The following is a 25,130-nucleotide window of genomic DNA, read 5'->3' on the forward strand; positions in this document are numbered from 1 at the left end:
TCCCCTTAAATATATCAAAACCCCCATAAATAGTTATATATAATTCAGTTTTGACAAAAATGCCCATAACAGTCAGTTGCATGTAAAATGGTACTGTGTGGAAGCATTTTCATAAATGGGTTTCAAACATGTGGCTATGGTTGATGTATCAGACAGTACTATAACAAGTCAATAGACACGGGCTTGGGTTTAATACTAGACTAATTGCATCCTTTGTGTTTAACTGACTGGAAGTACCTGGTTTGTTGAAAGAGAGAGTAAACTCAACAACAGCAGAACCTCATCGTCAGATGAAAAGCTCACGCATGACACTCATTTTGTTTCCGTGTTTTTTTTTCTTTTCTTTTTTGACTTGGACACCTGGACAATGGAGCACACTCATTTTGCACTTTAGTGCTGCAAAACCAAAGTTCCTAACTCTGCCACAGTGTGGCGCTGTGGAGGTATGCTACAGCCTAAGACGAGCGCGCTCAAAGTTTACAAATGGTGGACATCTTCAGCTTCACCCTAGCACACTTGACCCGCACCCCTCATCCCTGCAGTTACACCACAGGACACTGGCCGGTGATTCGGCAAACAGGAAGAGAGTCATGACATCAGTAAACAGGAAATGGACCAGGAGTTCCTGTCTTTGGACGGCAAAGCTGTCAGACTGAAAGCAGGAAGATGGCCAACGGCTTTCTGAAGGCTAACGATAGCACGGACTTGGTCATGAGCTGCAGAAGACGGTCGCCCCATGCAGTAACACCAGAGGAACCTGGCCGGTGAGTCAGCAAACAGAAAGAGAGTCATGACATCACAGGAAGTGGATCAGTCACTGGTGCGGCAAAACTGTCAGAGTGAAAGCAGCAAGATGGTCGACGACTATCTGCAGATCACAAGCCGCAGGACACTGGGCTGACATGGAGTTGATGGTCGCACCATGTGGAAAAGTCAATGTTTCATCTCACATAGTTGTAGTTTTGAATCTGGCCAAAGGACCTGGTCTTGGGTCAGTGTAAAATAAACAGGAGGCCAACGTCCACCTCCAGCGCGAGCGACACACCACGTCCAGAAAGTGCTATTAGCAGTGAGACCACAGGACAGAGTGACATCACAGCACAGAATTGGACCAATCATAGCAGACCATAGAGACTCCACCCACAGGAAGCAGACTATTCACATGAGGCCTAGACCACTGGATGTGGCCATATCACCTCCTGCTTGTAGATGGATGAAGATGTCTGAGTGGACAGAGAGAGAAAGGAGAAGGGTGGCCAGCCTTGCTCGGTGAGTTCGCTGTCCATTCCGTTAAATGCAATAACATAATCTCTTCATATATATATATATATATATTTATGTATATATATGTATGCGCATATTTATACTTCTTAAACACACGTTTCTCTGCACCAGAGTTGATCACAAAAAAAGTATAGAAAAATAAAATGTTTTCGTGAAAATGGGCGGGGTCCTCTCTCTTTGATCTTCTTCTCTTTTTTTGTTTTTTTTCTTTCCCTTGCCTTGCACTCCCTTCTGGTTCTTTTCCACCCTTAGTCTTTCATGCCTGTGGCAAAGTTTGAAGCCAATGGCGGCCACACATGCACACGCACACACACACATACATACACACACACTCACACACACTGTGGCCCTTGTCACAATCTGCATATTCTCACACACTCTTCTCTTTGCTCCTGTCTTTGAGCGCTTGAGCTCTGTTCATCTTTCTTTGTGTTGTCCTCTGCTGTGGATTGAGTGCTGCACACCTCCTTGCTCCCTCTATTTACTGAAAAGAGGAAAAAAAACACAGGTGATGTTAGAATCAGTTTCATCATGGTCTTACATCAGCAGCCTATTTCATATTCAACAAAGACATTTACAACAGTATAGAAGTACAGCATGGACGTTGAAAGTGTCTTTTAAATGGCCGATATTATGAAAAAACTTGTATTTAGCATGTAAACATTGTTAACATTTCAAAACATACCATTCATTTTTCAGACAATAAAATATGCAGTGTCACAAAAAGCAACTCATTTTCACATTTGTGCTCATCCAGAATGCAGTCCCACCCATTCACAAGTGTTTCAGCCCTGCTTTTTGAATGAGGCACAAAACAAAAGTTTCTTCAGCAAACACACTTCTTGAAGAACACACATTTTAATGCACTGTTGCTGTTTATTTGCTGAATTTAACATAAAGAAAAAATCCAATATATTAAAACTCAGATATATTAAAAGCAGATAAAAATGCATCATGTTGATTCACTCTTAAAGCACAAAAAATGTTTTTGAATGTAAATGATAACCAATGAAACATGAATCAAGATTCACTCATTTGCATCTTAGAGATATAGAATAAAAAAGCTATTTATTTTGGGCAGTAAGTGTTTATTGCCTCAGAAAAACACTGCATAGCAGCCTAGTAGTACGGCTATTTGAAGATATCACCCAATGCCTGGTTGGGCTAATCAGTGCTCTGCTATGTTAAACCATATGAGGTGTTAATGGAACATTTGCGATGGTTGGAGGTGTCCAGGACAAGTCTAGCTCACAAGATATCAACAGTTTTTGAAAACAAGAAATTCTTGTCATTTTTTACTACATACACACTACTGTCTTCACACTATATACACATTTGCACCGTACTGTATATGGATCATTCTGCTTAATTGGTTCAAAGTCAAAGCTCAAAACACATTTCAGACCCTGTACCTTAACTGTGTTTATTTATTAAGGTAAGTGATTGAACATTCCATTTCATCACTATCAGAACAATCATAACACTAGTGACATTTTATCAAAGGTTTCAGAAATGATTCTCTTGGCAGTGCCAATTTTAGCTCATTTTGAGCAGAACTCAAAAACACTAGCCAGCATAAGACTAGCAAACACATGTTTTTCATTAAAACACAGCAAATGTATTAAATTGCATAAAACATGTTTCAATACACACTGACTCTCAGACTTTGTGACACAATTACTTCAAAGGATCTAAGTGCTCACCAAAATAAGGTTCTGTCTATAGATGGTGGTTGGATGATTTATTATGATTTATTGATTTTTTTAAAATAAGGTCATGATAAATCTAAATTTTTCTCTTCTTTTGCTTTGAAATGAATTTGAATGATCTGATATATATTTCTTCTCTTCTTAGATATTTATATATACATTTTTGTATTTAAATTCTATAAGGGGGCTACGCACCTAACATTTTCACTCACTTTCCACCTGTGTAAATGTGATGTGACAATAAATGTGATTTCATATATATATATATATATATATATATATATATATATATATATATATATATATATATATAGTGATAAAAGACTGCTGGGAAAGGTTCCAAGAACATAAGTTGCTTGGAACCTTTCCCAGCAGTCTTTGGGCAGAAGGCAGGAAACACCCTGGACAGGTCTCCAGTCCATTGCAGGGCTAACATAGAGACATTTACAATCACACTCACAAACAATCATTTCTAGGGGAAATTTTGCATGTCTAATTCATGTCATGACTATTTTTGGTACGTTAAATCCTCATAAACCTCATAAGCAGACCTCAAGAAAAACAATAAGATACAAGAAAAATACAGGCTCTTTAAAGTTAGGGCTGATTTATGTTTAATGGGAAAATCAGGTAGATTTGATTAGAGCTGCAATAAAACTCTGGAGGGGAATCACCAACAGCTAAACTATTTAAGAATCAGTTAGCTGGACACTGCTGCAGATGATTGTTTTTATTCTATGGAGAAAAAAAAAACATTCATGCTTATTTTCAGAGGTTATATGCATGGCCAAATCCTCAGCTGGAAACAAATGAGCACTGTGAGTGTTAACTGTAAAATGTGGAACATTTAAAACACAACAGAGCAGAGCAAATGAGTGGAAACAAAAATAAAAACATTGTCTTGTAACACTGCTACTTTTACCCTACAAGCCTGGCAGCAGCTCCTCCGTGGTCACTACTGGTGGGTATTACAGATTAAAATGTATTCTCTACATGGTGTCCTCAGTGCCATGTAATGTAACTGCTGCTGGGAGCATGACTCTCTCTCCATCATTTTCATGCAAAGCAGCCTGTGGGGATGTTAAAAGCACATAATGCGATCCTTTGTGATGGATGGATGATGAGCGAGCTGAATGCGCTCCTCATGGTAAAGAGCAGAAAAGAGGGCTGAGAAAACTGAGAAAGTATTTCACTTCTGAAAAAGCTCATCTCTAATTAAACATTAAACTTAACACAAGCTTATTTGGTGCTTTAAAGGAGAAAGGTGCCAAATTTCTGCATGATTACATTGTTCAGATGGAAACAAAGATATTCAGAGGGGATAATCTGAAATGCACCAATTTTAAGACATGTTCAGAGTGGTGGTGATAGGAACCGTAAAGAAATCTGTCAGCAAGTTTCTCAGCAAAGAACCATTTCACATCAAACCACAGAAACGTTACGCAGACATTTGGACAAATAAGTGGAATTGTCCTTTAAAGGAATGCAACGTCATGAACTGTAGAGACGGCAGTCAAATAAATACTCGAATGTTTTTCAACATAATCTCTGTTTCCCACAACTGTAACATACATTTGATTACTATCAGCATTTATTTCAACACTTTTTGCACTTGTGTTAGAAAAGGCTGATGACTGAAAGCTCACTTATGATAGAAGTCAATGGGCAGTTGCATTTATGTGAAACAGATTTTTGTACATTTGTCAGTCAAAAGTATTTGTAAATGAAAGCTGCACTATACAAAATATTTTGTTCACATTTTAAACGAACTTTGTTAAAAGTAGCTTTACTGAATGAAAATACTGTCACCCTGTAAAGCCTGAAATAATATAAGTCAGAAGTGTCAGGTCAGATTTTACAGTTTTTCTGGCTGTGTCACATTAATGTTACATGCACAGGCTCAAAATAAAGGTCTGGCTCCATGTTTAGGTCTCAAATGCAAAATCAACATTGTACTAATGAAGATATGATAATAATATATAATTCACTCACACCCTCAGTGTGTAATTACACATTTCCACCAGAGAGGTCTCAAAATCCCCAAATCTTACATAGTGTAGCTTAAGTGTTAAATCTGCATAATTAGTTCTTTCAAGGATAGGCCTAGCTTACATAACTTATTTGCTGTAATTCGTTACCAGTGTAGTTGTGTGGCCAGATTGCCATAGATACCATAAATCTCTGCCAAAAACAGCTTTAGTGAGAATGTAGTATAATGTAAAAATGTACTGTAAACAGTGTAGTTTTGATCCTGTGTTAGAGAGTCACATATGTCAAATATTTTTTCTACATAATTTAGCAACTGTCCTATGTCCCTTATTAAAAGTGAGTTTTGAGTGAGTGGGTTTTCTAAGTACGAGGAAATATGTTAAAATGACTGTAGTGCATATACATGCAGCAAATAAAGATTAGCAAAATATTACTTTACATTGGCTAAATGTTAGACATCAACAAATAATCATGCTATGATGTGTTCCTATAATCTTTTTTTTTATTCAGACACTGAAAACAACCAGAGTTTACCTTTATATGAGACATATAGAAACACCAAGTACTGTTCAGATTAACAAAAAAATGAGTTCATACATAGCGTAATAGTTGTATGTCAAATTCAAATCAATTCCAGCTTTTATGAAAAAGAAAACAATAATCTTAACATCTGAGATGGTGCTCAAAACGTCCAAAAAGTGACAAGGGACACTGCTGAAAATGAAGGTTTAGATCTAAAATATACTTGATTCACAGACGTAATCAAAATAAGTCATGAAAACAAGCAGGCTTTAAAAATGGTTACACTTGGCGAGAGTCTGCACCGGCCCACTTGTTTCAGTGCGGCTATCCTCAACAACAGCAACAAAAACCAGAAAATCATTAAAAAATGTACATCCGTTTTGAAGAATACAGTCAATAAAAGTGTGGATACAGAGATACAGAGAGACAGAGGGAGAGAGAGAGAGAAAGAAAGAGAGAGAAAGAGAAAGAGAGAAATCCACTGATCCATACAGACATATAAAACAGCTAGTTATAGAATCAGCATTATATGCAGCATGTACCTCTTTATACAAATTACACAACTTTATTAATTTTTTGCTTGTCTTTTTTTTTTGCTTTTTGAGAAAGGTTTCCTTGATAGTGAAGTAAACAACTTTGCCTGCATCACAGGCCTTTACTGTAGACCCAGAGTTTATATATAGTAAGTGATTAGTAGATTCATTATACCTGTGCTGATATGTAGACTTCAAATATACCTGTGAAATACATTTATATATATGTTTCACTATGGACATACTGAGAAAAAGAAGAAAATGTAATTAACCCGTGTTTGCTGGTTCTTTGTACGGTAAACAGTAATCTGTGCATAATAAAAGAAATCTGTAATCTGTAATACATTGTTTACAGTAGTTTTTTGTTATTATTATTCATGGCTTGCTATATAGCAGCTTTAATATGCTCATATGTCTGATGCTCAGCTGTGCAGGAAATGATGGAGTAGAGAAGGCACAGAACTGCCCTCTAAGAGTGAATATTTATCCAGACTGATATCATTGCTGTGGGAACAATGGTAAGTTTTCCAGAGAAGGAAAAAAAAAGTTCTTCACTTATAATGGAAGTTTTCAAGACCAAGACATTTTGGGCCATTTGTGTTGCTTCACTCACTGTCCAATTTTCACAAAGATAAAGAGGAGCTGGTGTTTTGCAAAACAAGGAAATGCGCGCGCACACACACACACACACACACACACACACACACACACACACACACACACACACACACACACACACACACACACACACACACACACACACGACCAAACTAAGTAAAGTCAACTTACTGTTTTGAGTAACCCTTCCCATTTCAAATACACAGTAATACACAAAATTATATGTCTTATAATTATATGCTTATTATATATGCTTATATATATATGCATATTCTATTCATATATGCTTATATATATATATATATGCATATTCTTGAAATCATTCTTTAAGAAAGTACTGGTCACAATTGAATGTATTGATTCAGAGCAAATAAAAAATGGATGCTTAGGACAAATTTTGAAATGTCAACATAGCAATGTCCTGTGTTTCTACATGGCCAAAAGTATTGACACAAGCAGTGATTTTTTTGACTTACAGAAATATTTTTCATAGTTAGACATTTGTCAACAACCAACACAACATAGCAAGGTTACTGATATTTAGTTATTATATGTCTGCAAATATAACTATCCCAGAACATCCTAATGCTTTGCAGTGCTGGTCTCTTATTCCATGTGGAAAATCCTCAAAGATTATTTTTATGTACATTTTAACAAACTGAAAACAAATGGAAGGAAAGGAAACTGACAGAATTTGTAGAAGTTGGTATGCTCACTTACTAAAACTTTTATCAATAAAAACAAAAATGTGATGAAGTATTATGGAAACTGTCTACAGATCAATAGATCAATCAATTGTGCATATATATGTGTGTGTGTGTGTATGTTTTTATATATCATAAATATCATCATAGGCAAATTTCCCAGTCAAATGACATATTTAGTTTATTTTTTAAATGAACATCCTACACATCCTCTACAGATCACATTCTCACACTCCAACTCCATGAACTCTCAACCATCCACCTATCTACACTCTTGCTCACGTGATTATTGATTGGCCTGTTGTATGAATATATATATATATATATATATATATATATATATATATATATATATATATATATATATGTGAGTTCTGTATCAACCCTCTGTGCATTACCAAGCCCTTATTTCTGTGTTTGACTTTCAGGTTTGTTTTTCCGTTTGTTTTCTCGTTCACGACTTTTGACCTGACGTTTTTAGACAGTTTTCCATGTTTCTGACCTTTTGCTCATGTTCTCCCGTTCTGTTTCAGTCCAGCCTTTATTGTCCTGTTTGCCCGTTTATCGACCTTTGCCTGGTTTGGTATTATGATTTTGGATTTGCCCTTATTAAACAATTTTTAACACAGCCTGCTCTGTGAGCATCTGACTCTTTCCAAAGCCGTCACAACAGACAACAAAATTAGCCTATACTCTATGTGTTTCTTGTTTTGAAAATAACATATGGGAAAAAAATATAAATAACAAAATATGAAATGTTCCCTAATTTCTGCACAGGTCACATTTTCTTTCTTTCTGTCTTTCTTTCTTTCTTTCTTTCTTTCTGTCTTTCTTTCTTTCTTTCTTTCTTTCTTTCTTTCTTTCTTTACTTATTTTAAATGCAGCCAAAATGACTATTACATACAATTAAGAAATTACACAAAAGCCTACAACACCAAGCATAAAATCTATTAGTAACTAATTTGTCTACTCTTTATTTTTATGAATTGCCGTTTTAAATATTCTATCCTTTCAGTCTCAGAACCATCGGGTTACAACTAACTTTCACACTAGTATCTACCCGAACTCATCTCAGCTGCTCTGCAAACTTCTTTCTCATAAGCATCTAAAATGACTAAAGGAGATATTTCTGATTATATATAAGATTATATATAAGAATTTACTTGCATAAGGAAGAGGAAATTAAAAGGAAAATAAGTGAAGTATCAGGAGTTGAAAAAAGTACTAAAAGATACAGAAAAAATGACTTTTAACAACTGTAACCATTTCAGACCACCAAAACTGACCTCATCAGATAAAGCTTTCATCTTTGAGACAGAAGAGAAAATCAAGCTCCACTCATAATTGAGATCTGAAAAATCTACAGGTGTTTCTGTCCATCTTTCCACTGTGAGAAGACAACACAACACTGTGAGTCAGAAAGAATGTGCAGCTGTTAAAAAGCACTTACAGAAAAAAAGATAATAGACAAAAAAGAAAGAATTTGCACTAAATCACAGGAACTGGATACCTGTGATGTGGAAGGTTATGGATCAAGGAGTCTAAATTCGTAAATGAGATTATTTGGATTGTGAGAAGAAAAAATGCAACCTACTTCTAAGACTGAACTTTGGAGGTGTGGAAAAAATCCCTGCAGATTTTTTTGAAAAACTGAAAATGAGTCTCCTGAAAAAATGTGAGCTGTAATAAAGGCAAAGTTTGGACCGCCTAAACAGTTGTTTAAGATTATGTGTCATTTTCCATTAGAAATAAGAAAAATGAACAGCTTTTAATTCATTATTTTTTTTTTACTGGAAATTAAATGAAAGAGTAGGCTCTGACTTTTGGACAGTACTGTGCAATATACATGACATAGAGTGTTTTATTTTGTTAACTTTAACAATAATTCAGCACTGGCTATTGAGCGAGTACTGTTTAGTTCAGGAGTGGATGGGGGAAGCAGGTGGATCTGATTAGAATTGCAATAAAATGAGAACCTGCAAGGTCATTAATAATCAGTTACTGAACACAATATTGCTGCACTCATTTACTCAAACCTCTGTGTTCTGTCTCACAGTCTGTCATCTCTTGAAAAAACAAATATCTCTGTTTACTTTTGCAACTTTTTGCAACATTAGTGATGCCTCCACTTTTGTCCTGTAGTGCATTTCAGAGCTGATGTGTCATCCTTCAGTGCTGTTTATATAACAGTTTTTCTTTAGGATATGAAATGACTGATCCGAGATCAGAGTTTTGAATTATTCTTTCAGTCTGATGTGCACTCTAAATGTGTAATACATCCAGAAGCAGTCTAAAGTACTGAAGTAGTGGTCCTATGTGGCATTTTTACCTATTGAGTTCTCTAGATGCACAACAGAAATCAGTGGCAGCTGAACGTGGTGGTTTTGTACACTAATTAATTTGTATTTAAAAAAAGAAAATCCCCAAATATTCAACACCATTATCCATTCTGACTGCATTTCAAGAGAAACTTTTTGAAATGCTACAAGAGTTTAAAGATCAAATGGTCAGTCCTGAGCAGCATGGCATACGAAATTAAATAGTGCTTATCTAAAGAAAGTGCAAGAAGGAACTACAATGCTGAATATGAGAATACAGAAAAATCATTTATACCTGTCACTGCTAGAAAAACAAGAAAACAGAAAAAAGTAAATGGATAGTGCACAGATAAAGACCTGCAGACCCCAAAAAGAAAATGAGAGGTGCAACAACAAAGCAAACCTCTTAAAAAGAGACATGAGAAACTGTGCTTATCTAAAAAAAGCAACAAATGGTAAACAAGACTAGTGAAATAACACTAAGGAAAATAAAAACCCAACATTAACTAAATTAGCACAGCCTAGTGAAGTGATTAATGTAATCTAATGGTATTATGGACATACCTACATTTGTCTACGTGTCAATATTGACCCTTTTTGAACCTGTCTGGTGCAGATGCACTGAAGAGAGCGGGTCACTGTGTAGGAACTTTGCTCCACTGAGTGGTCTCATTACATTGATTGGCCTGTTAAGATTAAATGGCTAATTAAATGAGAAGTCAGGGTCGTGTGGGAGCTGTGGGGAGGTGTGGCCTTTCATTGATTCACCGTGTGTGTATGCGCTCCTCAGCAGATGTACGAGAGAACCTTCTAATCAAACATCAAAACGCATTAGATCCGCTACACAGATGAACAAGCATGCGAACACTCTTGTTTCTGCATAACTCTTTTCGTTACTTTTCAGTTAATTACTAAACCTGCAAAGGCTTTGGTATAAGACAGTAGTGAGGCTCACAGCGAATCATTTAACTGTTCCAGCAAAAGGTTTCATCACATAGGCGAACGGTATCAGGAATGCTTACAAATTCAGCACAAACTGAAAGCTGAGATGAAATAGAAATTAGCTCAATATCACTTAAGCAATATAGCATGGCAGGGAGTGTGCTATCATGAAAGAATCATGATGTAATTACTGTGAGCTGTGTCTGTTGTGTTTCTCATGTAAGGAAAAATGTAAAAATGCAAATGTGTCAAAAAGGGCAAATATTTTACTTTGGTGGTGATGTTGTACTCTCAGTACTCTTAGTGCTGTAGTAGTCTTGGTTTTGAGGCCATAAATTAGTGGTCTCTGTCTTGTCTTGGTCTCTGGGTAAAGGGGCGCGGAAATTGCTCTCAAGATCAGCCGAGTAAGAGTGTGTGTCTGAATACTGAACTTTTCTTCCATCACTATTGAATATCAAAACATTCAAATAGAATAAAATAGTGCTTTCTGTATGTTAAAAATAAATCTGTTATAAAATCTGTTTATTGCTGGTTTAAGATCTAATCGATCCTTTCCATGATGGCCTAACTGGGTATTATTTGTTGGTTGATGTTCACTGATTCCAAAATGGTAACATTCCCTGAGGGCAGATTTTAAGGTTGTTATTAGTGTGTATTCATTTAGTAATAATAAAAATAGAAGTATGCTCACTTTAGGTGGTGATTCTGATTATCATCGCTGTCCAATTAAAAACATGTATGTCCCTCCCTCTGTATTTTTTGTGATTTTTACTTTACTGCATTGTTTGAGCTCAGCAGCCATCCTTTACAATTAAAATTTAATGAAGATTGGACCAATAGAAATACTCCAAAATTGCTTGGAATAAAATCTCTGTTTATTAAACCTTGAAAGTAAAGAGCGTTTTTGCCTTCTCCTGTAAAGTTACTATTTTGGAGATGCATGTTTTTCTTTGGACAGCGACAATACATTTAGAGAAGATGGGACAGAGAATAACCTGCTGTCTTTCAGATCATCATCTGCACAAAGACTAATATAACAGTAATTCATATTTTTAGACTATATAGTATTCAATGTTATATTTTACAAAACACATGACAAAATAAAAGATTATTTGTTAATTTATAGTATGCATAATAAATGATGATGAATATTTAATGATCTACAATTAAATTTTTTTCTTTGTGATTTTACGTTTATTTTGTGAAAAATCTTAATCTATTGTTAATGTTGTCTTTCAGATCAAGACTGAAACTGCTATGTTGTGCAAATGTTTTGTTTTGGCATAAAAATATTGTTTTATATTCTTTATATGAACTATACTTAGTTTTTTTTATTAAAAATGTGTTTAACTAGGATAGTCACATTGAGATTAAAATTTCTCGAGTTGATCAGAGTTTTTGTGTCTATTTCCTTTTCTCAGTAAGGGCTTCACTGCACTGGATTGTTTTCTCACAGTGGAGGGATACACAGAAACACCTGTGGATTTTTTTTTTGATCTGAAGAGTTTGATTTGAAAAATACTGTTTATCTGATGGCAACAGTTATGGTGGTCTACCAGGTTGTTAGAAAAAAAATCTGCTTTACACTCATTTTCCTAATGTCCTATACCTACCAATATAATCCTAAACTTAACCTCAACCCAAAGCCAAAACTTGCTTAAACTTAAACTCACTCTAATCGTAACCATAATATCAGCCCAAAACCTAAATGTAGCACTCACTTCATCCTTGACCTGAACACAAAACCAAAAACCTTTACCATCAAAATTCCATCAAAATAAATTATGATCAAAATGTGTATTGCATGGGTATCCTATAACTGGGACTGACTGCATGGCTATTACATGATCTAGAACAAAAAAATGTGAATTAGTCATTAGATCACATCACTATATCACATAACTAGCCAGGGTACTGCAACTAAAGTTTATTATATTTTATTGGTATACTCTTAGTAAATATTAGTCACTAACTAGATATTGTGGCATGGATGAAGAAGGCAATGTGGGAAACATAGCACTTTAAGTGTATGCTCTTTTACTGAACACTGTTCAGGGCATGTATCTCACTTCTGACACCAATGTGGCACCTGACGCCACAATATTACTGTTTCGGAGTTTACATGTGGAAAGCATTCTTTACTGATTGTTCTTTTTTCTGGATATTCTGCTCAAAATCCACCTAGACATCAATAAAAAGCTGGTGAAGTCCCACATATCACAGTAGTAGTATTACCCTCAGGAAAAAGAAAAAAAAAAAACGAAAAAAAAACAGAACAATCACTAGTCAAGCGCTACACAATACACACTGGGGGATTTCAATAATGCTGAAAGTGTTTAATGCCCTTATTGTTTTGTTTTTTTCTTTATATTCAAGTTTTTATTTAATGCGCAATGAAGAACAATATTAAAGAAATAAAGAACAACCTTGCTGCATTTAAAAAGTGAAATCGAATGATTTGCAATAAAATTATGTTGAAATATATCTGTTCTTATACTCAAACAGACCAACATGAGTCTTTGTGAAAACATTAAATATGTGGTTAGATGAACTATGAATAAAAAAGGAAATACATTTTATTTTATTTTTTTTTTCCTTTGAGTTATTATTTTAGAACTTGTTTCATATTATTACTTGATTGAATCTTCATATCTACCATTTTTTATTTTTATTTACTAATTGGCCTATATTTTCCTTTAACCTACATATTTTTATGTTTCTGTTTTTGCTTGTTAAAATATAAAGTTATTATGACTTTCCTTGAGCTCTAGTTGGTTTTTAATAATAATTTTGCATGAATGCTTTTCACAGGATCAAAAATGCTGATTATACCTATACCTAGATTTTACAATAATTGTAATGTAGCATCCACACGTTACCAAAAAAAACAAAAAACAAAACAAACAACCAGCAAAAAAAACCCCCAAAAAACAAAAACCAGTGACATCATATTTCCCTCCCCCACAACCCACACACATATATAAACAGAAGGGAAAGGGCCGCTGGTGGATGAATGTGTGATGGGATATGGTGTGGTAGTGGTGTTAGCTGGGATTGCCATGGTGACCCGGAAGCACTTGGTTTGGACGTGGCGCTCGGGCGGGAGAGGGTTTCGCTTGCTTTAGTTTAGTGTCGTTGGTTTGTTTGCTGGGTAAAGTCTCTGCTTTAGTACGGGGTGAAGCGATTGTAAGCTCCACGGTAGAGGCTAGCCTGCAACATCAAAGATGAAAAAAGGGAGCAGTCAGAGTGATGGAGGAAAGCTCCGCAAACACCTTTTCTTCCTCTTTCCTCACTCCTTTCCTCACCGTTCTACTGCTTTTGAGCATGCTCAGGTTGTGTTGTATGTGCGCATTTGAGTGACTGATTTGTGACAGAGTGAATGTACTGCTCATCAAAAATTTGTGGACACCTTTCCTTTTGAAAATTTCAGTTAAACAAGAAATAATGCCTGAAGTTTTTGTTATAAACCTAAGGGAAGGGAAAGGGCCGTTACAAACCTAATTTCAAAAAAGTTGGGACAGTGGGTCAAATGCACATAAAAACAGAAAGCAATGATTTATAATTCTACTTTAAACAGTATTTGAATGAAAACAATACAAAGAGAAAACACTTAATGTTTTATCTCATCAACCCTTATCAATCACATTCATTTCTGATTCGGGGACAACTAAGATGATAGATCAGGTGAGTCCCATCAACTTTTTTGACAAACATTAGAAGGATTCTGCTTCCTCCTGATTGGTGTAAGCATCGCAAAATTCAGTTCAAATTAAGCAATTTCTGAAAGCTCTCAAAGTTCCAGCTCCTGAATATTGAGATATTTCTAAATATTTTGCATTTTTGTTAACAACTCTCTCTGTTAACTCAGATTAAGCAATAGATCTCTGAAGTCATCATGCCTTTATTAGAAACTCCAGGTCTAAGCAGATTTTTTTGATGAAAAAAAAATTAATGGCGTTTTCAAAAGTCATCGCTAAGTACAATTTTGTCCTACATTTTGCCCCTAAGTGCCACTGGCCCAGTGACTAGTAGTCTGATGATAGGAAAGGTGAGCCAACAACCAGAAGTTCTTTAACTCTATTATATACCAACACCAGCCAAACTACTGCCAAAACCACTTAAATACCCAAGCAGACAACGCTAACTAGTTTGTGTGGGGTATTTTATCTAGATGCCTGTTCATTACACCACAGTCTTAGCTTGCATAGTATGTCATATCTCTTAACAACCTTGTAATTTAGAGGATACAGTGACATTCTGAGAAAAAAAAAATGGCCTACTATAAATATAATTTATTGGCCTTAGAACATTTTAGTTTACCATAAAAAGTAAAGCTGTTGTGGCAAACGGCATTATGTCTGCTAATAGAGAAAAACTGCTTAGACCCAGAGTTCCTAATATGGGCATGATGCTGAATACAGAATGATGACATGAGGTCTATGACTAATCCCGTGCACATGACCATCAAGGCGTGACATTTATGCCAATTAGCCAGTCATAAAAAGCACAGAGAAGAATAGCTTAGGTAAGTTGCCATGGTAAAGTACCTTGGGGTGGCCAGGGCCAGTAGCCTCATGGTAGGACTGATGAGGCTGTAACCAGAAGGTCACAGATTCAAATTTCAGGAGTAACTGGGAATACCTGCTAGTGTACCTGGGCAAGATCTCCACTGCCCCAGACGGTGCTACTCTAATGGCGATGATGTGCTGCTCCCAGACTGGGAATAGTTAGGCAGCAAAATGACAAAATTTCCTTGTAGGATCAATAAAGTACATAACATTACAATCATCCACAGTTATAAAACAAAATATACAGTCTTACTTAGCTGGCTATTTCATGGGAAAGGCCCCTGGTTAGCCTTTAACTATTTTAGTTATTGCAAACCGTCAAAGACAGCTCAAACGCTAGATGTCCCTACACTTCTGAAGAGCTTTCTTTGATGTTGATGCAGAGAGAAACTTGGCTGTTTTGCTCCTGGAAAAACAACTCCTGCTTTCAAACACCGTTATTCTACTCAACATCTGGCTACACAAAGCTTTACACTGGTATATGCGCCAAGATAAGAGTTTAACATGGCCATTTATCCACTGTTTTCACTATGATATGAGTGGAAGCGCTATATTTATATAAATTATGTATAACAAATGTGGATTTAGGGTTTTTTCTCAGTAGAATGCCTCCAGGAAGCACACAGAGCCACCAGGGCAAAACATTTCAAAGCAACTTTGTGTGAATATTCTCTTTTAAGTAAGACTGAAGGGTCCCAACCTTGCTGCCTATGGGTTTCTTATACTGTACATGCTGGGATACTTAGTTACTGCACACATGCTCATGGCTCTGCTGTTATTTGGCTTGTCTCCATAGGGTATGGCTGAATCCTTCAAAGGCTGACATCTAACTTTTCCTAATTTAGGATAGCCCACTTGCTGAGGTGAAACTCTCATTAGAGTTGAAAAACCAGCACTGCGCTTTCTGCAAGCTGGAGAAAGAGAGTGCAAAGATTTTTCTTTCTTTTTTTCCCTCATCCTCAGAGAACTAATTACTGAATGGCTTTAAAATGCAAAAGAAGCCCCATGTTCTCTTTCAGAAACATTAATCAATTATGATTAAAGAATTAGATGCCAAATGACTTTTGCTCAGCAAATTTGGACACGCTCACTTTTCTTAGGAACCACATCGGACTTCTGCATCAACATCAGGAGTGTCACCCAGTCAGACACACACATACACACACATGTATGTACTGGTAAAAATGCACAAATAAAGTACTGGGCAAAAGTCAGAGACCACTCTCTTATTTATTTCATTTCCAGTCAAAATAGCCTTTCAGTACAAGTTATTCATTTTTAATTTCCCGAAGACAGATTTAGGATTCTTTGACACAAGGAAAGGGAAAATGAACGGAAAATAGGTGAAAAAACAGGAGTTTTCAAAATTGGAGTTCAAATGGGCCTCCTAACAACCAAGCAACCAACCAAGCAGACTAAGAAAGGTCTGGCAGACCACTGAAACAGGCACCATCAGATAAACAGTACTTAAAGCTTTCATGTTTACCTAAGATCTGAAAAAATCCACAGGTGTATCTGTCCTTTTGAGAACACAACTCGACATAATTAGATAAAGTCTAAAAGGATGTGTAGCAGTCAAGAAGACATTACTGAGAAAATGAAATAAACAAAAAAAAAAACATTTACAAATCAAACAACGAAGGTGTTCTCAGAACAGTGGACTGTCCACGTCAGTGTCTTTGGGATTACTTGGATAGTAAGAAGCAGAAAATGCACTGAACTTTGCAAGTGTGAAAAAATATTCCTGCAGATTTCTTTGAAAAACTGAAAGCAAGTCTTGAATGAAAGCTGTGGACACACTAAATAATGAAAAAACTGCTATTATGTTTAGTTGTTGAGGCTTCTGTGCAATTTTCTGTTAAATACATGTTTTCTGCATTTCTGAAAAAAATAATAACTTCTACATACTCATTTTGACTGGAATTAAATAAGTAAAGGGTGGTCTCTGACTCTTGCACAGTACTGTATGCACACACAGTCTTTAAATTATTTTTATTTATTTATTTATTTATTTATTTTTTAAATAAGGTTTTATGTCTTCAAGGTCAAAAAGTGGCTATTTCTGTGTGGGAGTCATCCCAGCAAACTTTTGCAGGAGAATTTGGAGGAGGAGAAGAGGAAAGGGAAGTAGAGGATAAAAATTATACAAGGAAAAGTTTTTTCAAGCAAATAAAAAGGGTTAGAGGAGGAAACGTCTTCATTAATGAACGCTTTTAGCTAGCAGCTGCACCGCGGAACTTTGCTTTTTGTGATTTTTCCCTGTTCGTTTTGCTGGCACTGATAAATGGCATAATGGGGAAGACTGTAGTTTGTAGTTTCTCATTTGGAGGTGGCTAATTCAATCAGCCCGGCCTGGATCATCCTGCCTTCGTCCCACGGCACACTGCTGCATGCACTACATAGACTTTATTCTCTGGTGTGAAGCAGTAACACCCCTACCAACTTTCCCCTCCCTGACCCCCCCAAAACCCCATCCGAAAAAAGCGGCAAGGCAAAGAGGAGCTTTCCTCACTCTGATCGTTTTCATCTTTGATGTTAGCTGCAAACGCTAGCTAAAAACAGACATTAACTGACGGCATATGGGACGACAGATTGTGTACATGTATGTGTGTGTTGAGTGTGTATGTCTCAAAATGTGTGTCTCAGAATACAATCAAACCAATGAAAATCTGCAATATAAGCAATCTGATTTATTGTATTCCTGTAAAGAAATGAGGACACATCCACTTTGTGTGGTGTGGAAGACTGTTCCTATCAGGAGGAGATAACGTTATCTAGCGTTTGTTCCTTCTCTGTTTTTAGCAGCAGTATTGCAAAATACTAACTTAGCATCTCAAACCAGTGACTTTATTTTTTCTACCTTATCAGAATAATGACATTCTCAAAATACTGACTTGCTATGTTGAAACAATTACTTATTTTCTCCAAATGTTTACTTACTATATCAAAATAGAGACCAGCAATGCCAAAAATAATCACTTAGCATCTTATAATGTCTTATCCTGAAATAATTACACTTTATTTTGACATAATCTCAAGAAAATAATTATTCTTTTGAAATACATACTCATACATAGCCAAGGAGTGACCAGTACCCCCCTAGAATGAAGCATGGCCATCCTTCTGGCCACTCCAGTTATAAGACAGTCAGACATCATCAGACAGCCGTAAATAATAAGCATCAATTATGCTTTATGGTAAAAATCTGCAAGCACAATTACCAATCAGTTATGAGCATCTGATGACATGCCATTTAATAATGAGCGTATCTTGCTGTGATAGGCTAGTTTGCTCAGCTAACAAGCAAGTGAATGTGCACTGGGTTTCTTCAGCAGTGCTGTTACATTATGAAGAAGGCTACTTGATGGTTAGATGAGTTAACTGTCAAAATGTAGCCAGCCATAATTGTTTATCATGGTAACATTTCTTTTCACAGTTGAATGCATACATGTGTTTTAAGTTAGCTTATGAAGTGCTGTCTTGCTGTTACATCAAAAAATGTTACATCAACACAGTTTTCTGTTTGAGTTTACTTTCAGCAATAGCTGTACTGATGGGTTTTCTTTCTTATGAAAATGATGGACAGATTGTATTATGTATAGTGAAAAGTTAACACATCAATGTCAAAGTCATATTTGGAACACTATTTATTATTATTATTATTATTATTATTTCTTTCTTAGCAGTGTGCCACACCAATAAAATCTCTTACCTAGTCTTACTTGGCGACCTCATTTATAAAGTAACTAACTAACTATGGATATGAAGTCAAAAATTAAAAAAGTAATCATTTTGAGATACTGAGTCAAAATAAATAATTCTTAAGATGTTAAGCCAATATTTTAGGAAGTCATAATTTATATATATTAAGTCAACATTTCTAGAAAATAAGTAATATTTTGAGATATTAGGTCAATATTTCCTGAACAGTCGTAGAGACACTGTCGTAGAGACACTGTCAATATTTAGAAAAAGTAAGGCCTTATTTTGAGACACTAAGTCATATTTTGATATGCTGCTGCCAGAAACAGTGAAGTAGAGAAAGCTATAGGCAGGAACAGGCTTCTGTAGTGTGGTGCTGCTAAGCATTATTAACTGATTTAGTCAAAGGAAATCCTCCACAATCCAGTAAAATATGCTATAGGCAGAGCAAACCACAGTCACATGGCTCACTCTAACACTACAAATACATCACAGACAGTATATATTATAGACATGTCTTTGTATTTGTGTATTATGGGTACTCAGCATGTATATGTATACTCTCTTTCCACTTTATTAGAAACACTACCTTGTACTTCCACTCTTAACCTACCTTATGAGCTTCACTAGAAGTATATAGGCCTACAATTACAAACTGTAGTCTCTCTCTACCCTGTTTAGTTCTGGTCAGTTTTGTGGTGGACTATCCTCACTACAGCACCGACACTGAGAGAGTGTATCAGGTACAGTGGTGTTAATGCTTAATACCTCAGTGTCACTGCTAGGTTGAGAGCAGTCCAACAACAGATGAGCTACGGACTCTAACAGTACACCAGCAATGCAAAGCTACAAGGAAGGGGTTTCTAATAAAGTGGAGTGAATATAAGCATGAATTTGTCTGTTGTGTGCTGTATTGTTTAAGGACACCATCACTGTCATGAAAACACTGTAACTCTTCATTTTTTATTTCTTTATTATATGAAAATGCTGGCTGCACTTTGCATTGTGTGAACACTTAATAATGAATTGACACATTTTTTTTAAACAACAGATATCATTATGGATTTTGGTCCATTGATTACTGATATTCTTACATATCTGATTTTTGGATGATGTTAGAATTAAATATTAATAATGGGACTAAAATTGTCATTTCTGTGTGTAGTGTCTTTCTCTAACCGATGACATTTTCCCTTACAAAGTTACCGGTTTAGAGACACACTGTTTTCCTAAGCCAGTGATGAGTATGTTTGTGATGATGATGGGGAGTGTTCAGATTAGAGCAGGAACTTACCATGGTGCCCACGCTGTATGTGGTGGCAGGGCCGATCGTGTGGTGGTAGGGATCTGCTGTTGCATAGACTCTCCCATAGCTAAAACACATACACAAAAGAGGCTTAAACACTCCTGCCTCACTGTGGGCTGTCAGAGATGGAAAAAAGACAAAGAACTTTAATCTTTTTGGCCACAAACCACCTGCTAACTGACTAATAATGAATTTCATAGGCTTTTTAACCACGTTGAACAGAATAAAGACATAAAGGAAGCAGTGAGGATGTGGATATATGTATTTGAGGGAAGTTTAACGGGTGCAGGTGTTTAACCTTCCTAGGCTCCCCATCATGTTCTCCACCTTCAAATGCATTTTATTACATTTTGTTTCATTATTTCACACTTGTTGAAACAAGCCGAGAAATACTGTTGAAAGTGCAGACTTATAAAATAGCTAGGAGGCAGACCCAAATGGGTGAATGTATACTTGTCTTCAAAAGTTTGGAATCACAGTTTTCAATAATATGAATCTAATTGTATATATTAAATGATCATAATTAGGGCTGTGAAAGTTAGCTGTTAATAATGTTAGTTAACAAGCTAAATGATTCAGCCCACAACGTTTTTGCACTGTAAACACATTATCTGAGTTAAACTGTCTGCTCTTTTGTTCCTCCTTGAAGTCCAGCTGCTTGTGCACTCTATTATGGCATCCTCCATGCAGCTGTGTGGAGGTTTAGGGGTTGCAGCTATGCGAAATGGTTCTCGGAGTGCTCCATACTCCCAGTTAAAAAGGCTAGTTTGTTGTAACTGCTGTTGTTGCTGTCACTGGGTGATTTAGTTTGTAGTTAATTAAAGTAATTGTAATTGAGAAGGTGGGTTACAGTATTTTGGAAAGACTGAGCTGACCATTTCTTGCTATGGAAGTGTCTGTTCAAAGAGTCTTCTTCTACACTGATGCAACAATCTGACTCCACAATTGTTGTCCATTCTTTCAAATTAAATGGCAAGTTCCACTGATAACTCTCTTGACAAACCCACAGTTAGTTCTAGTTTCTGCTGTTAAAGTAGTGCTTCAATTCTGAAATTGCATTTATGAGCAAAACACTGTACTGACGCAGCATTCTCAGTAATACGGAACACCATGCTAGACACTGCTTACAGGAGAACTACAGATTAAAAAAAGAGCAGTAAACTATCAAAAGTAACAGGAAAGTAGAAACTTCCCGTTCCCCTCGAAACTAGATGTAATGTAGTGCTGGGTAAGCAATAGGACAACTGGATCATGCTGCAAGTGCTGCTGTCAAGTTGTTCATCCTGTATTAATATGCTTTTTATTTTCAGGTTATTGTGAAACCTGCATTCACACAATGAAAACAATGAAAATATTAGTGAATCACTGAAAGTAATAAATACACTAGATTCTGATAAAGTTTATTTTGTCCACTTGTTTAGCTTTAACTCATTAAATGGCCAGGGTCCACCAGCAGGCCCAAAGACCAATTTAGCACACTAAGACCAATTTAGATAGTTTGCACTGTAGTCTGTTTAGTTAATGAACAGCAATCCATATGTAATAAACCTAGGAATTTAAGTGATTAACAAAATGATGAACTGTTTCTTTAAATGGAAACATCTTTAGGATCAAATTTGGGCAAAAACAACGAATCACAAATTGTTAAACAAAAGAATGTGATTAATTGAGATTAAATGTTTTAATCCTTTGATGGCCATCATTCCAATATTCTATATATTTCAACTTTGTTCAAATGCATTTTTCATGTAAAAATGCAGAAATGTTTGATGATTAACAGAATTTGATTCAGCAGTAATAGTATAGCACTGAGAATTAACTTCTAATGCAATCAATCTACAGAATGCATCATAATCCAAAAGTGGTTACTAAATTTCACAGACCCCATAACTATTCATAGTAATGCTACGAAATGATTATTAATAATTACAGCTTATTATGTACCATCATTTGCCATTTTTCCTCACTTCACATTGAACCCCCAAAACACCAGTTTTGGTGTGTAGTTAATGTTTTAACATACACTGTATACATTTTACTGCATAACAAATATTAATGGAAAAAAATGTATTCCAAACTTTTGAAGGGTAGTGCAAATTAAATGTAAATGTAATTCATTACCAAACTATGTCAATAATTATGAAATGATGTAATACTGTAAAATATCATATAGTATAAATCAAATGTATGGCAAAATGATAATAATAACTGGTAACACATTGTTTGAGAGTCCCCCAATTTCTAGATATTTACCAGGTAACTTTTGTAAACTTTCTTGGTACCAGGTCAATTTTGTTATCCATTTAATTTTGAGTAACACAATAATGGGCTGTAAAAAAAGGGGTAATTAAAATACACTGAAATGCATAACAGGGTTTACATATTAAGTGCAAATTATGCAAACTTATATAAATTATATAAATAATTACAAACTGTGTTTACTTGGGCTTAAATGATATTAAGTACCAAGACTAAACTACACTAAACTAATTCAATTACACTGAAATGACAGGTGAACAGGTTCTAGATATTAAACTGATAAAGAATATTACAAAATAGCTCAAAATTATTTGGAGTAACACGATGGTAAGTACAAACTTACATTAACACTAAAAGTCACTGTAATGTCACAGGTTTAGACATGAAGGTAAATTGAAAACACCTCCATATACTGGGTTATATGGTGTAATATGACATCACAAAATACAAAGATAATTTCTGATGTAAACAGTAAGGAGCAGTAAAACCACAGTAAGAATATCTGCTTTCTTTTACAGCCCAGATTCATTTTGCTTATAGGAAATAGGCAGATACATACTGTGTAAGACTCTTTTTAATATATTTGTGTATAATCTTTTTATATCATATATCTACTCAGTACTTTTTGACCCAAAGTTATCGCTCTGTACTGTGGAGACTGTACCACACACTCACCTGGCTATCAACCAGAAGCTGTTTGGCATTTCAGTGTGATTTTGTTAGACCACCTTGGAACATACCACTGTTCCCCAAAATAATAATCTAGTACTTTGGAATTTGTATCTCACACTTACCTGCTTAATACCTAGAACTTAAAAGACTGTAAAAGACAGCACTAACTGTAACTCTGTTTGAGGTGAACAGAGTTGGTTCTTTGGACACATTTAAAGAAGGAAAAGGTAGGTGAGAAAGAGAGAGAGACAGAGAGAGAGAAAGAAAGAAAACAAGTCAGCCTAAAGAAAGTGTGAAGTTGGCAAAAGAGAGAAAAAGAGATATAACAGGAGAGCAAATGAGGCCGACAGGTGTAGAATGAAAAAAAGAGAAAAGAAAGAGGTGGACGTGGTGTGCTCCTCTCTCTCTTTCTCTTCCTCTCTCTCTGTCGTGTTTACCCATGGTGCTTGGAGGGTTCACACCCCTGTCTTTTCATCGCTTGTGGTTTGGAACTAATCCTGTGCGTTTTCCTTCAGAGGCAGGACAAGATGTATTTCTTATTTATTTATTAATTTATTTACTTCCTTCCTTCACTTAGTCCTCTATTTATTCCTGTCCCCCCACCCCGCCTCTCTCTTTCCTTCAATGCTCGCTTACAAATGGTGGTCTGCAGGGAGCAGATAAGGGAGACCAGGCCCGGGGCACAGGGCACCAAGTCAAGCAGAAATACAAAACACAGAAAGAGCAAGACCTTCAAATGTGTTCCTTAATTTTCATGTTCACCTTTATTATTTATTTTATCTTCTGTGTTGTATTCTTCTCATTTTCATTGGTTTCCTTTTTTATTAAGCTTTTACTTTCATATATTATCATATAGGCAAGTTCCTGTGACTTCTTTGACTTATTAATTTGCATATTAACAATAATAACTCTAACCTACATGCATTCTACAGGTTTGGCAGTATATGCTTTTTCCACTGCCAGGCAAATAAAGCACATTTGACTTGGGAGAAGGAGTGAGATGAGCTTTTGGGGAACATTGCGTCCTTTACGTTAAAGCTAAAGGCCTGCAAAGTGTAGCACAACAGCAAAAATAAATCTTACGCAGTTGAATTAAATTTGGTATTCTGGTTTAGTGCTGCTGTGATGCTTGATGTTTAGCTCTACATGATTAGCCTATGATAATCCTGTGCCCTATGATTCTTTGAGTGACTTCCAAACTTGCAGCAAAGCATAAACAGAAAATAGTATAATGCTAATAACATCATAACATGACAGGAATGTGGGAATAGATAAAAATGTAATTATTCTTTAGCTTGTTATTGAGCAGTCAACAGGTGGTTAGTTAGTGTAGTGGATAACACCTCTGCCTTCTATGCTGTAGACTGGGGTTCAATCCCCACCTGGGTAAACACCCTACACTATACCAATAAGAGTCCTTGGGCAAGACTCCTAACACCACCTTCGCCTACCTGTATAAACTGATCAAATTGTAAGTCGCTCTGGATAAGAGCGTCTGCTAAAATGCCATAAATGTCAACAGAAAACTAAACCTATGTGAGAGAAAGGCTTTAGTCAGAAGATTCTATTCATCGCTTACTTACGCTAACAGTTATTTCATTTCAACTCAATTCAAACAGAAATTCATACAAGAGTAGCATCATGTGGTTAATGCAGAAATCTGTCCATTTGCATATGTTTTTTTTTTAAACCAGAGATACGATAACACTCCTTGTTTCTTCGCCATGGTATGTCAGTGCCAAGCAAGCGGGGATATCTTAGAGGTATATACTGGATTATGATGTCAGCTCTAATTTAAACACATTTTATGTTTGTTACAGGCAAGTGACCTTTTTGCGAGTACTCAAGCTCTGTCTTTGATTATATGAGTGTTAGCCAGTTAGCTTTCTGCTGACCTGCTCAGCCTTCTCTAGAGAGGGCAAAATACATCTACTTACAGAGAATATAATGTGTAAACCAGTTAAAGAGAGCCTTTTAGCAGCAACCATTGATGTTTAACTGGCA

At 35.9% G+C, this 25,130-nt stretch overlaps 1 protein-coding gene across 7 annotated transcripts in view; it reads right to left on the bottom strand.

The window, feature by feature from the left end:
- Nucleotides 1–240: 240 nt before the first annotated feature.
- The window catches only part of LOC108433502 (RNA binding protein fox-1 homolog 3-like), a 387,157-nt gene continuing 362,267 nt past the window's right edge, over nucleotides 241–25,130 (bottom strand). For 4 of the 7 annotated variants that reach the window (XM_017708120.2, XM_037539781.1, XM_017708123.2 and 1 more), the window contains 2 exons: nucleotides 20,184–20,262; nucleotides 13,231–13,829 (listed from right to left, as the gene is read on the bottom strand). In XM_017708120.2, coding sequence (XP_017563609.1) covers nucleotides 13,785–13,829; nucleotides 20,184–20,262 — 124 coding nt within the window. In that variant the 3' untranslated portion in view covers nucleotides 13,231–13,784. Of the gene's footprint in view, nucleotides 1,769–13,226; nucleotides 13,830–20,183; nucleotides 20,263–25,130 lie in introns of those variants that run through there. The other 3 variants (XM_037539782.1, XM_037539797.1, XM_037539783.1) reach the window with 3 other exon arrangements.

Source organism: Pygocentrus nattereri, chromosome 1 (genome assembly GCF_015220715.1).
Source record: "Pygocentrus nattereri isolate fPygNat1 chromosome 1, fPygNat1.pri, whole genome shotgun sequence".
Taxonomy (NCBI): Eukaryota; Metazoa; Chordata; class Actinopteri; order Characiformes; family Serrasalmidae; genus Pygocentrus; species Pygocentrus nattereri.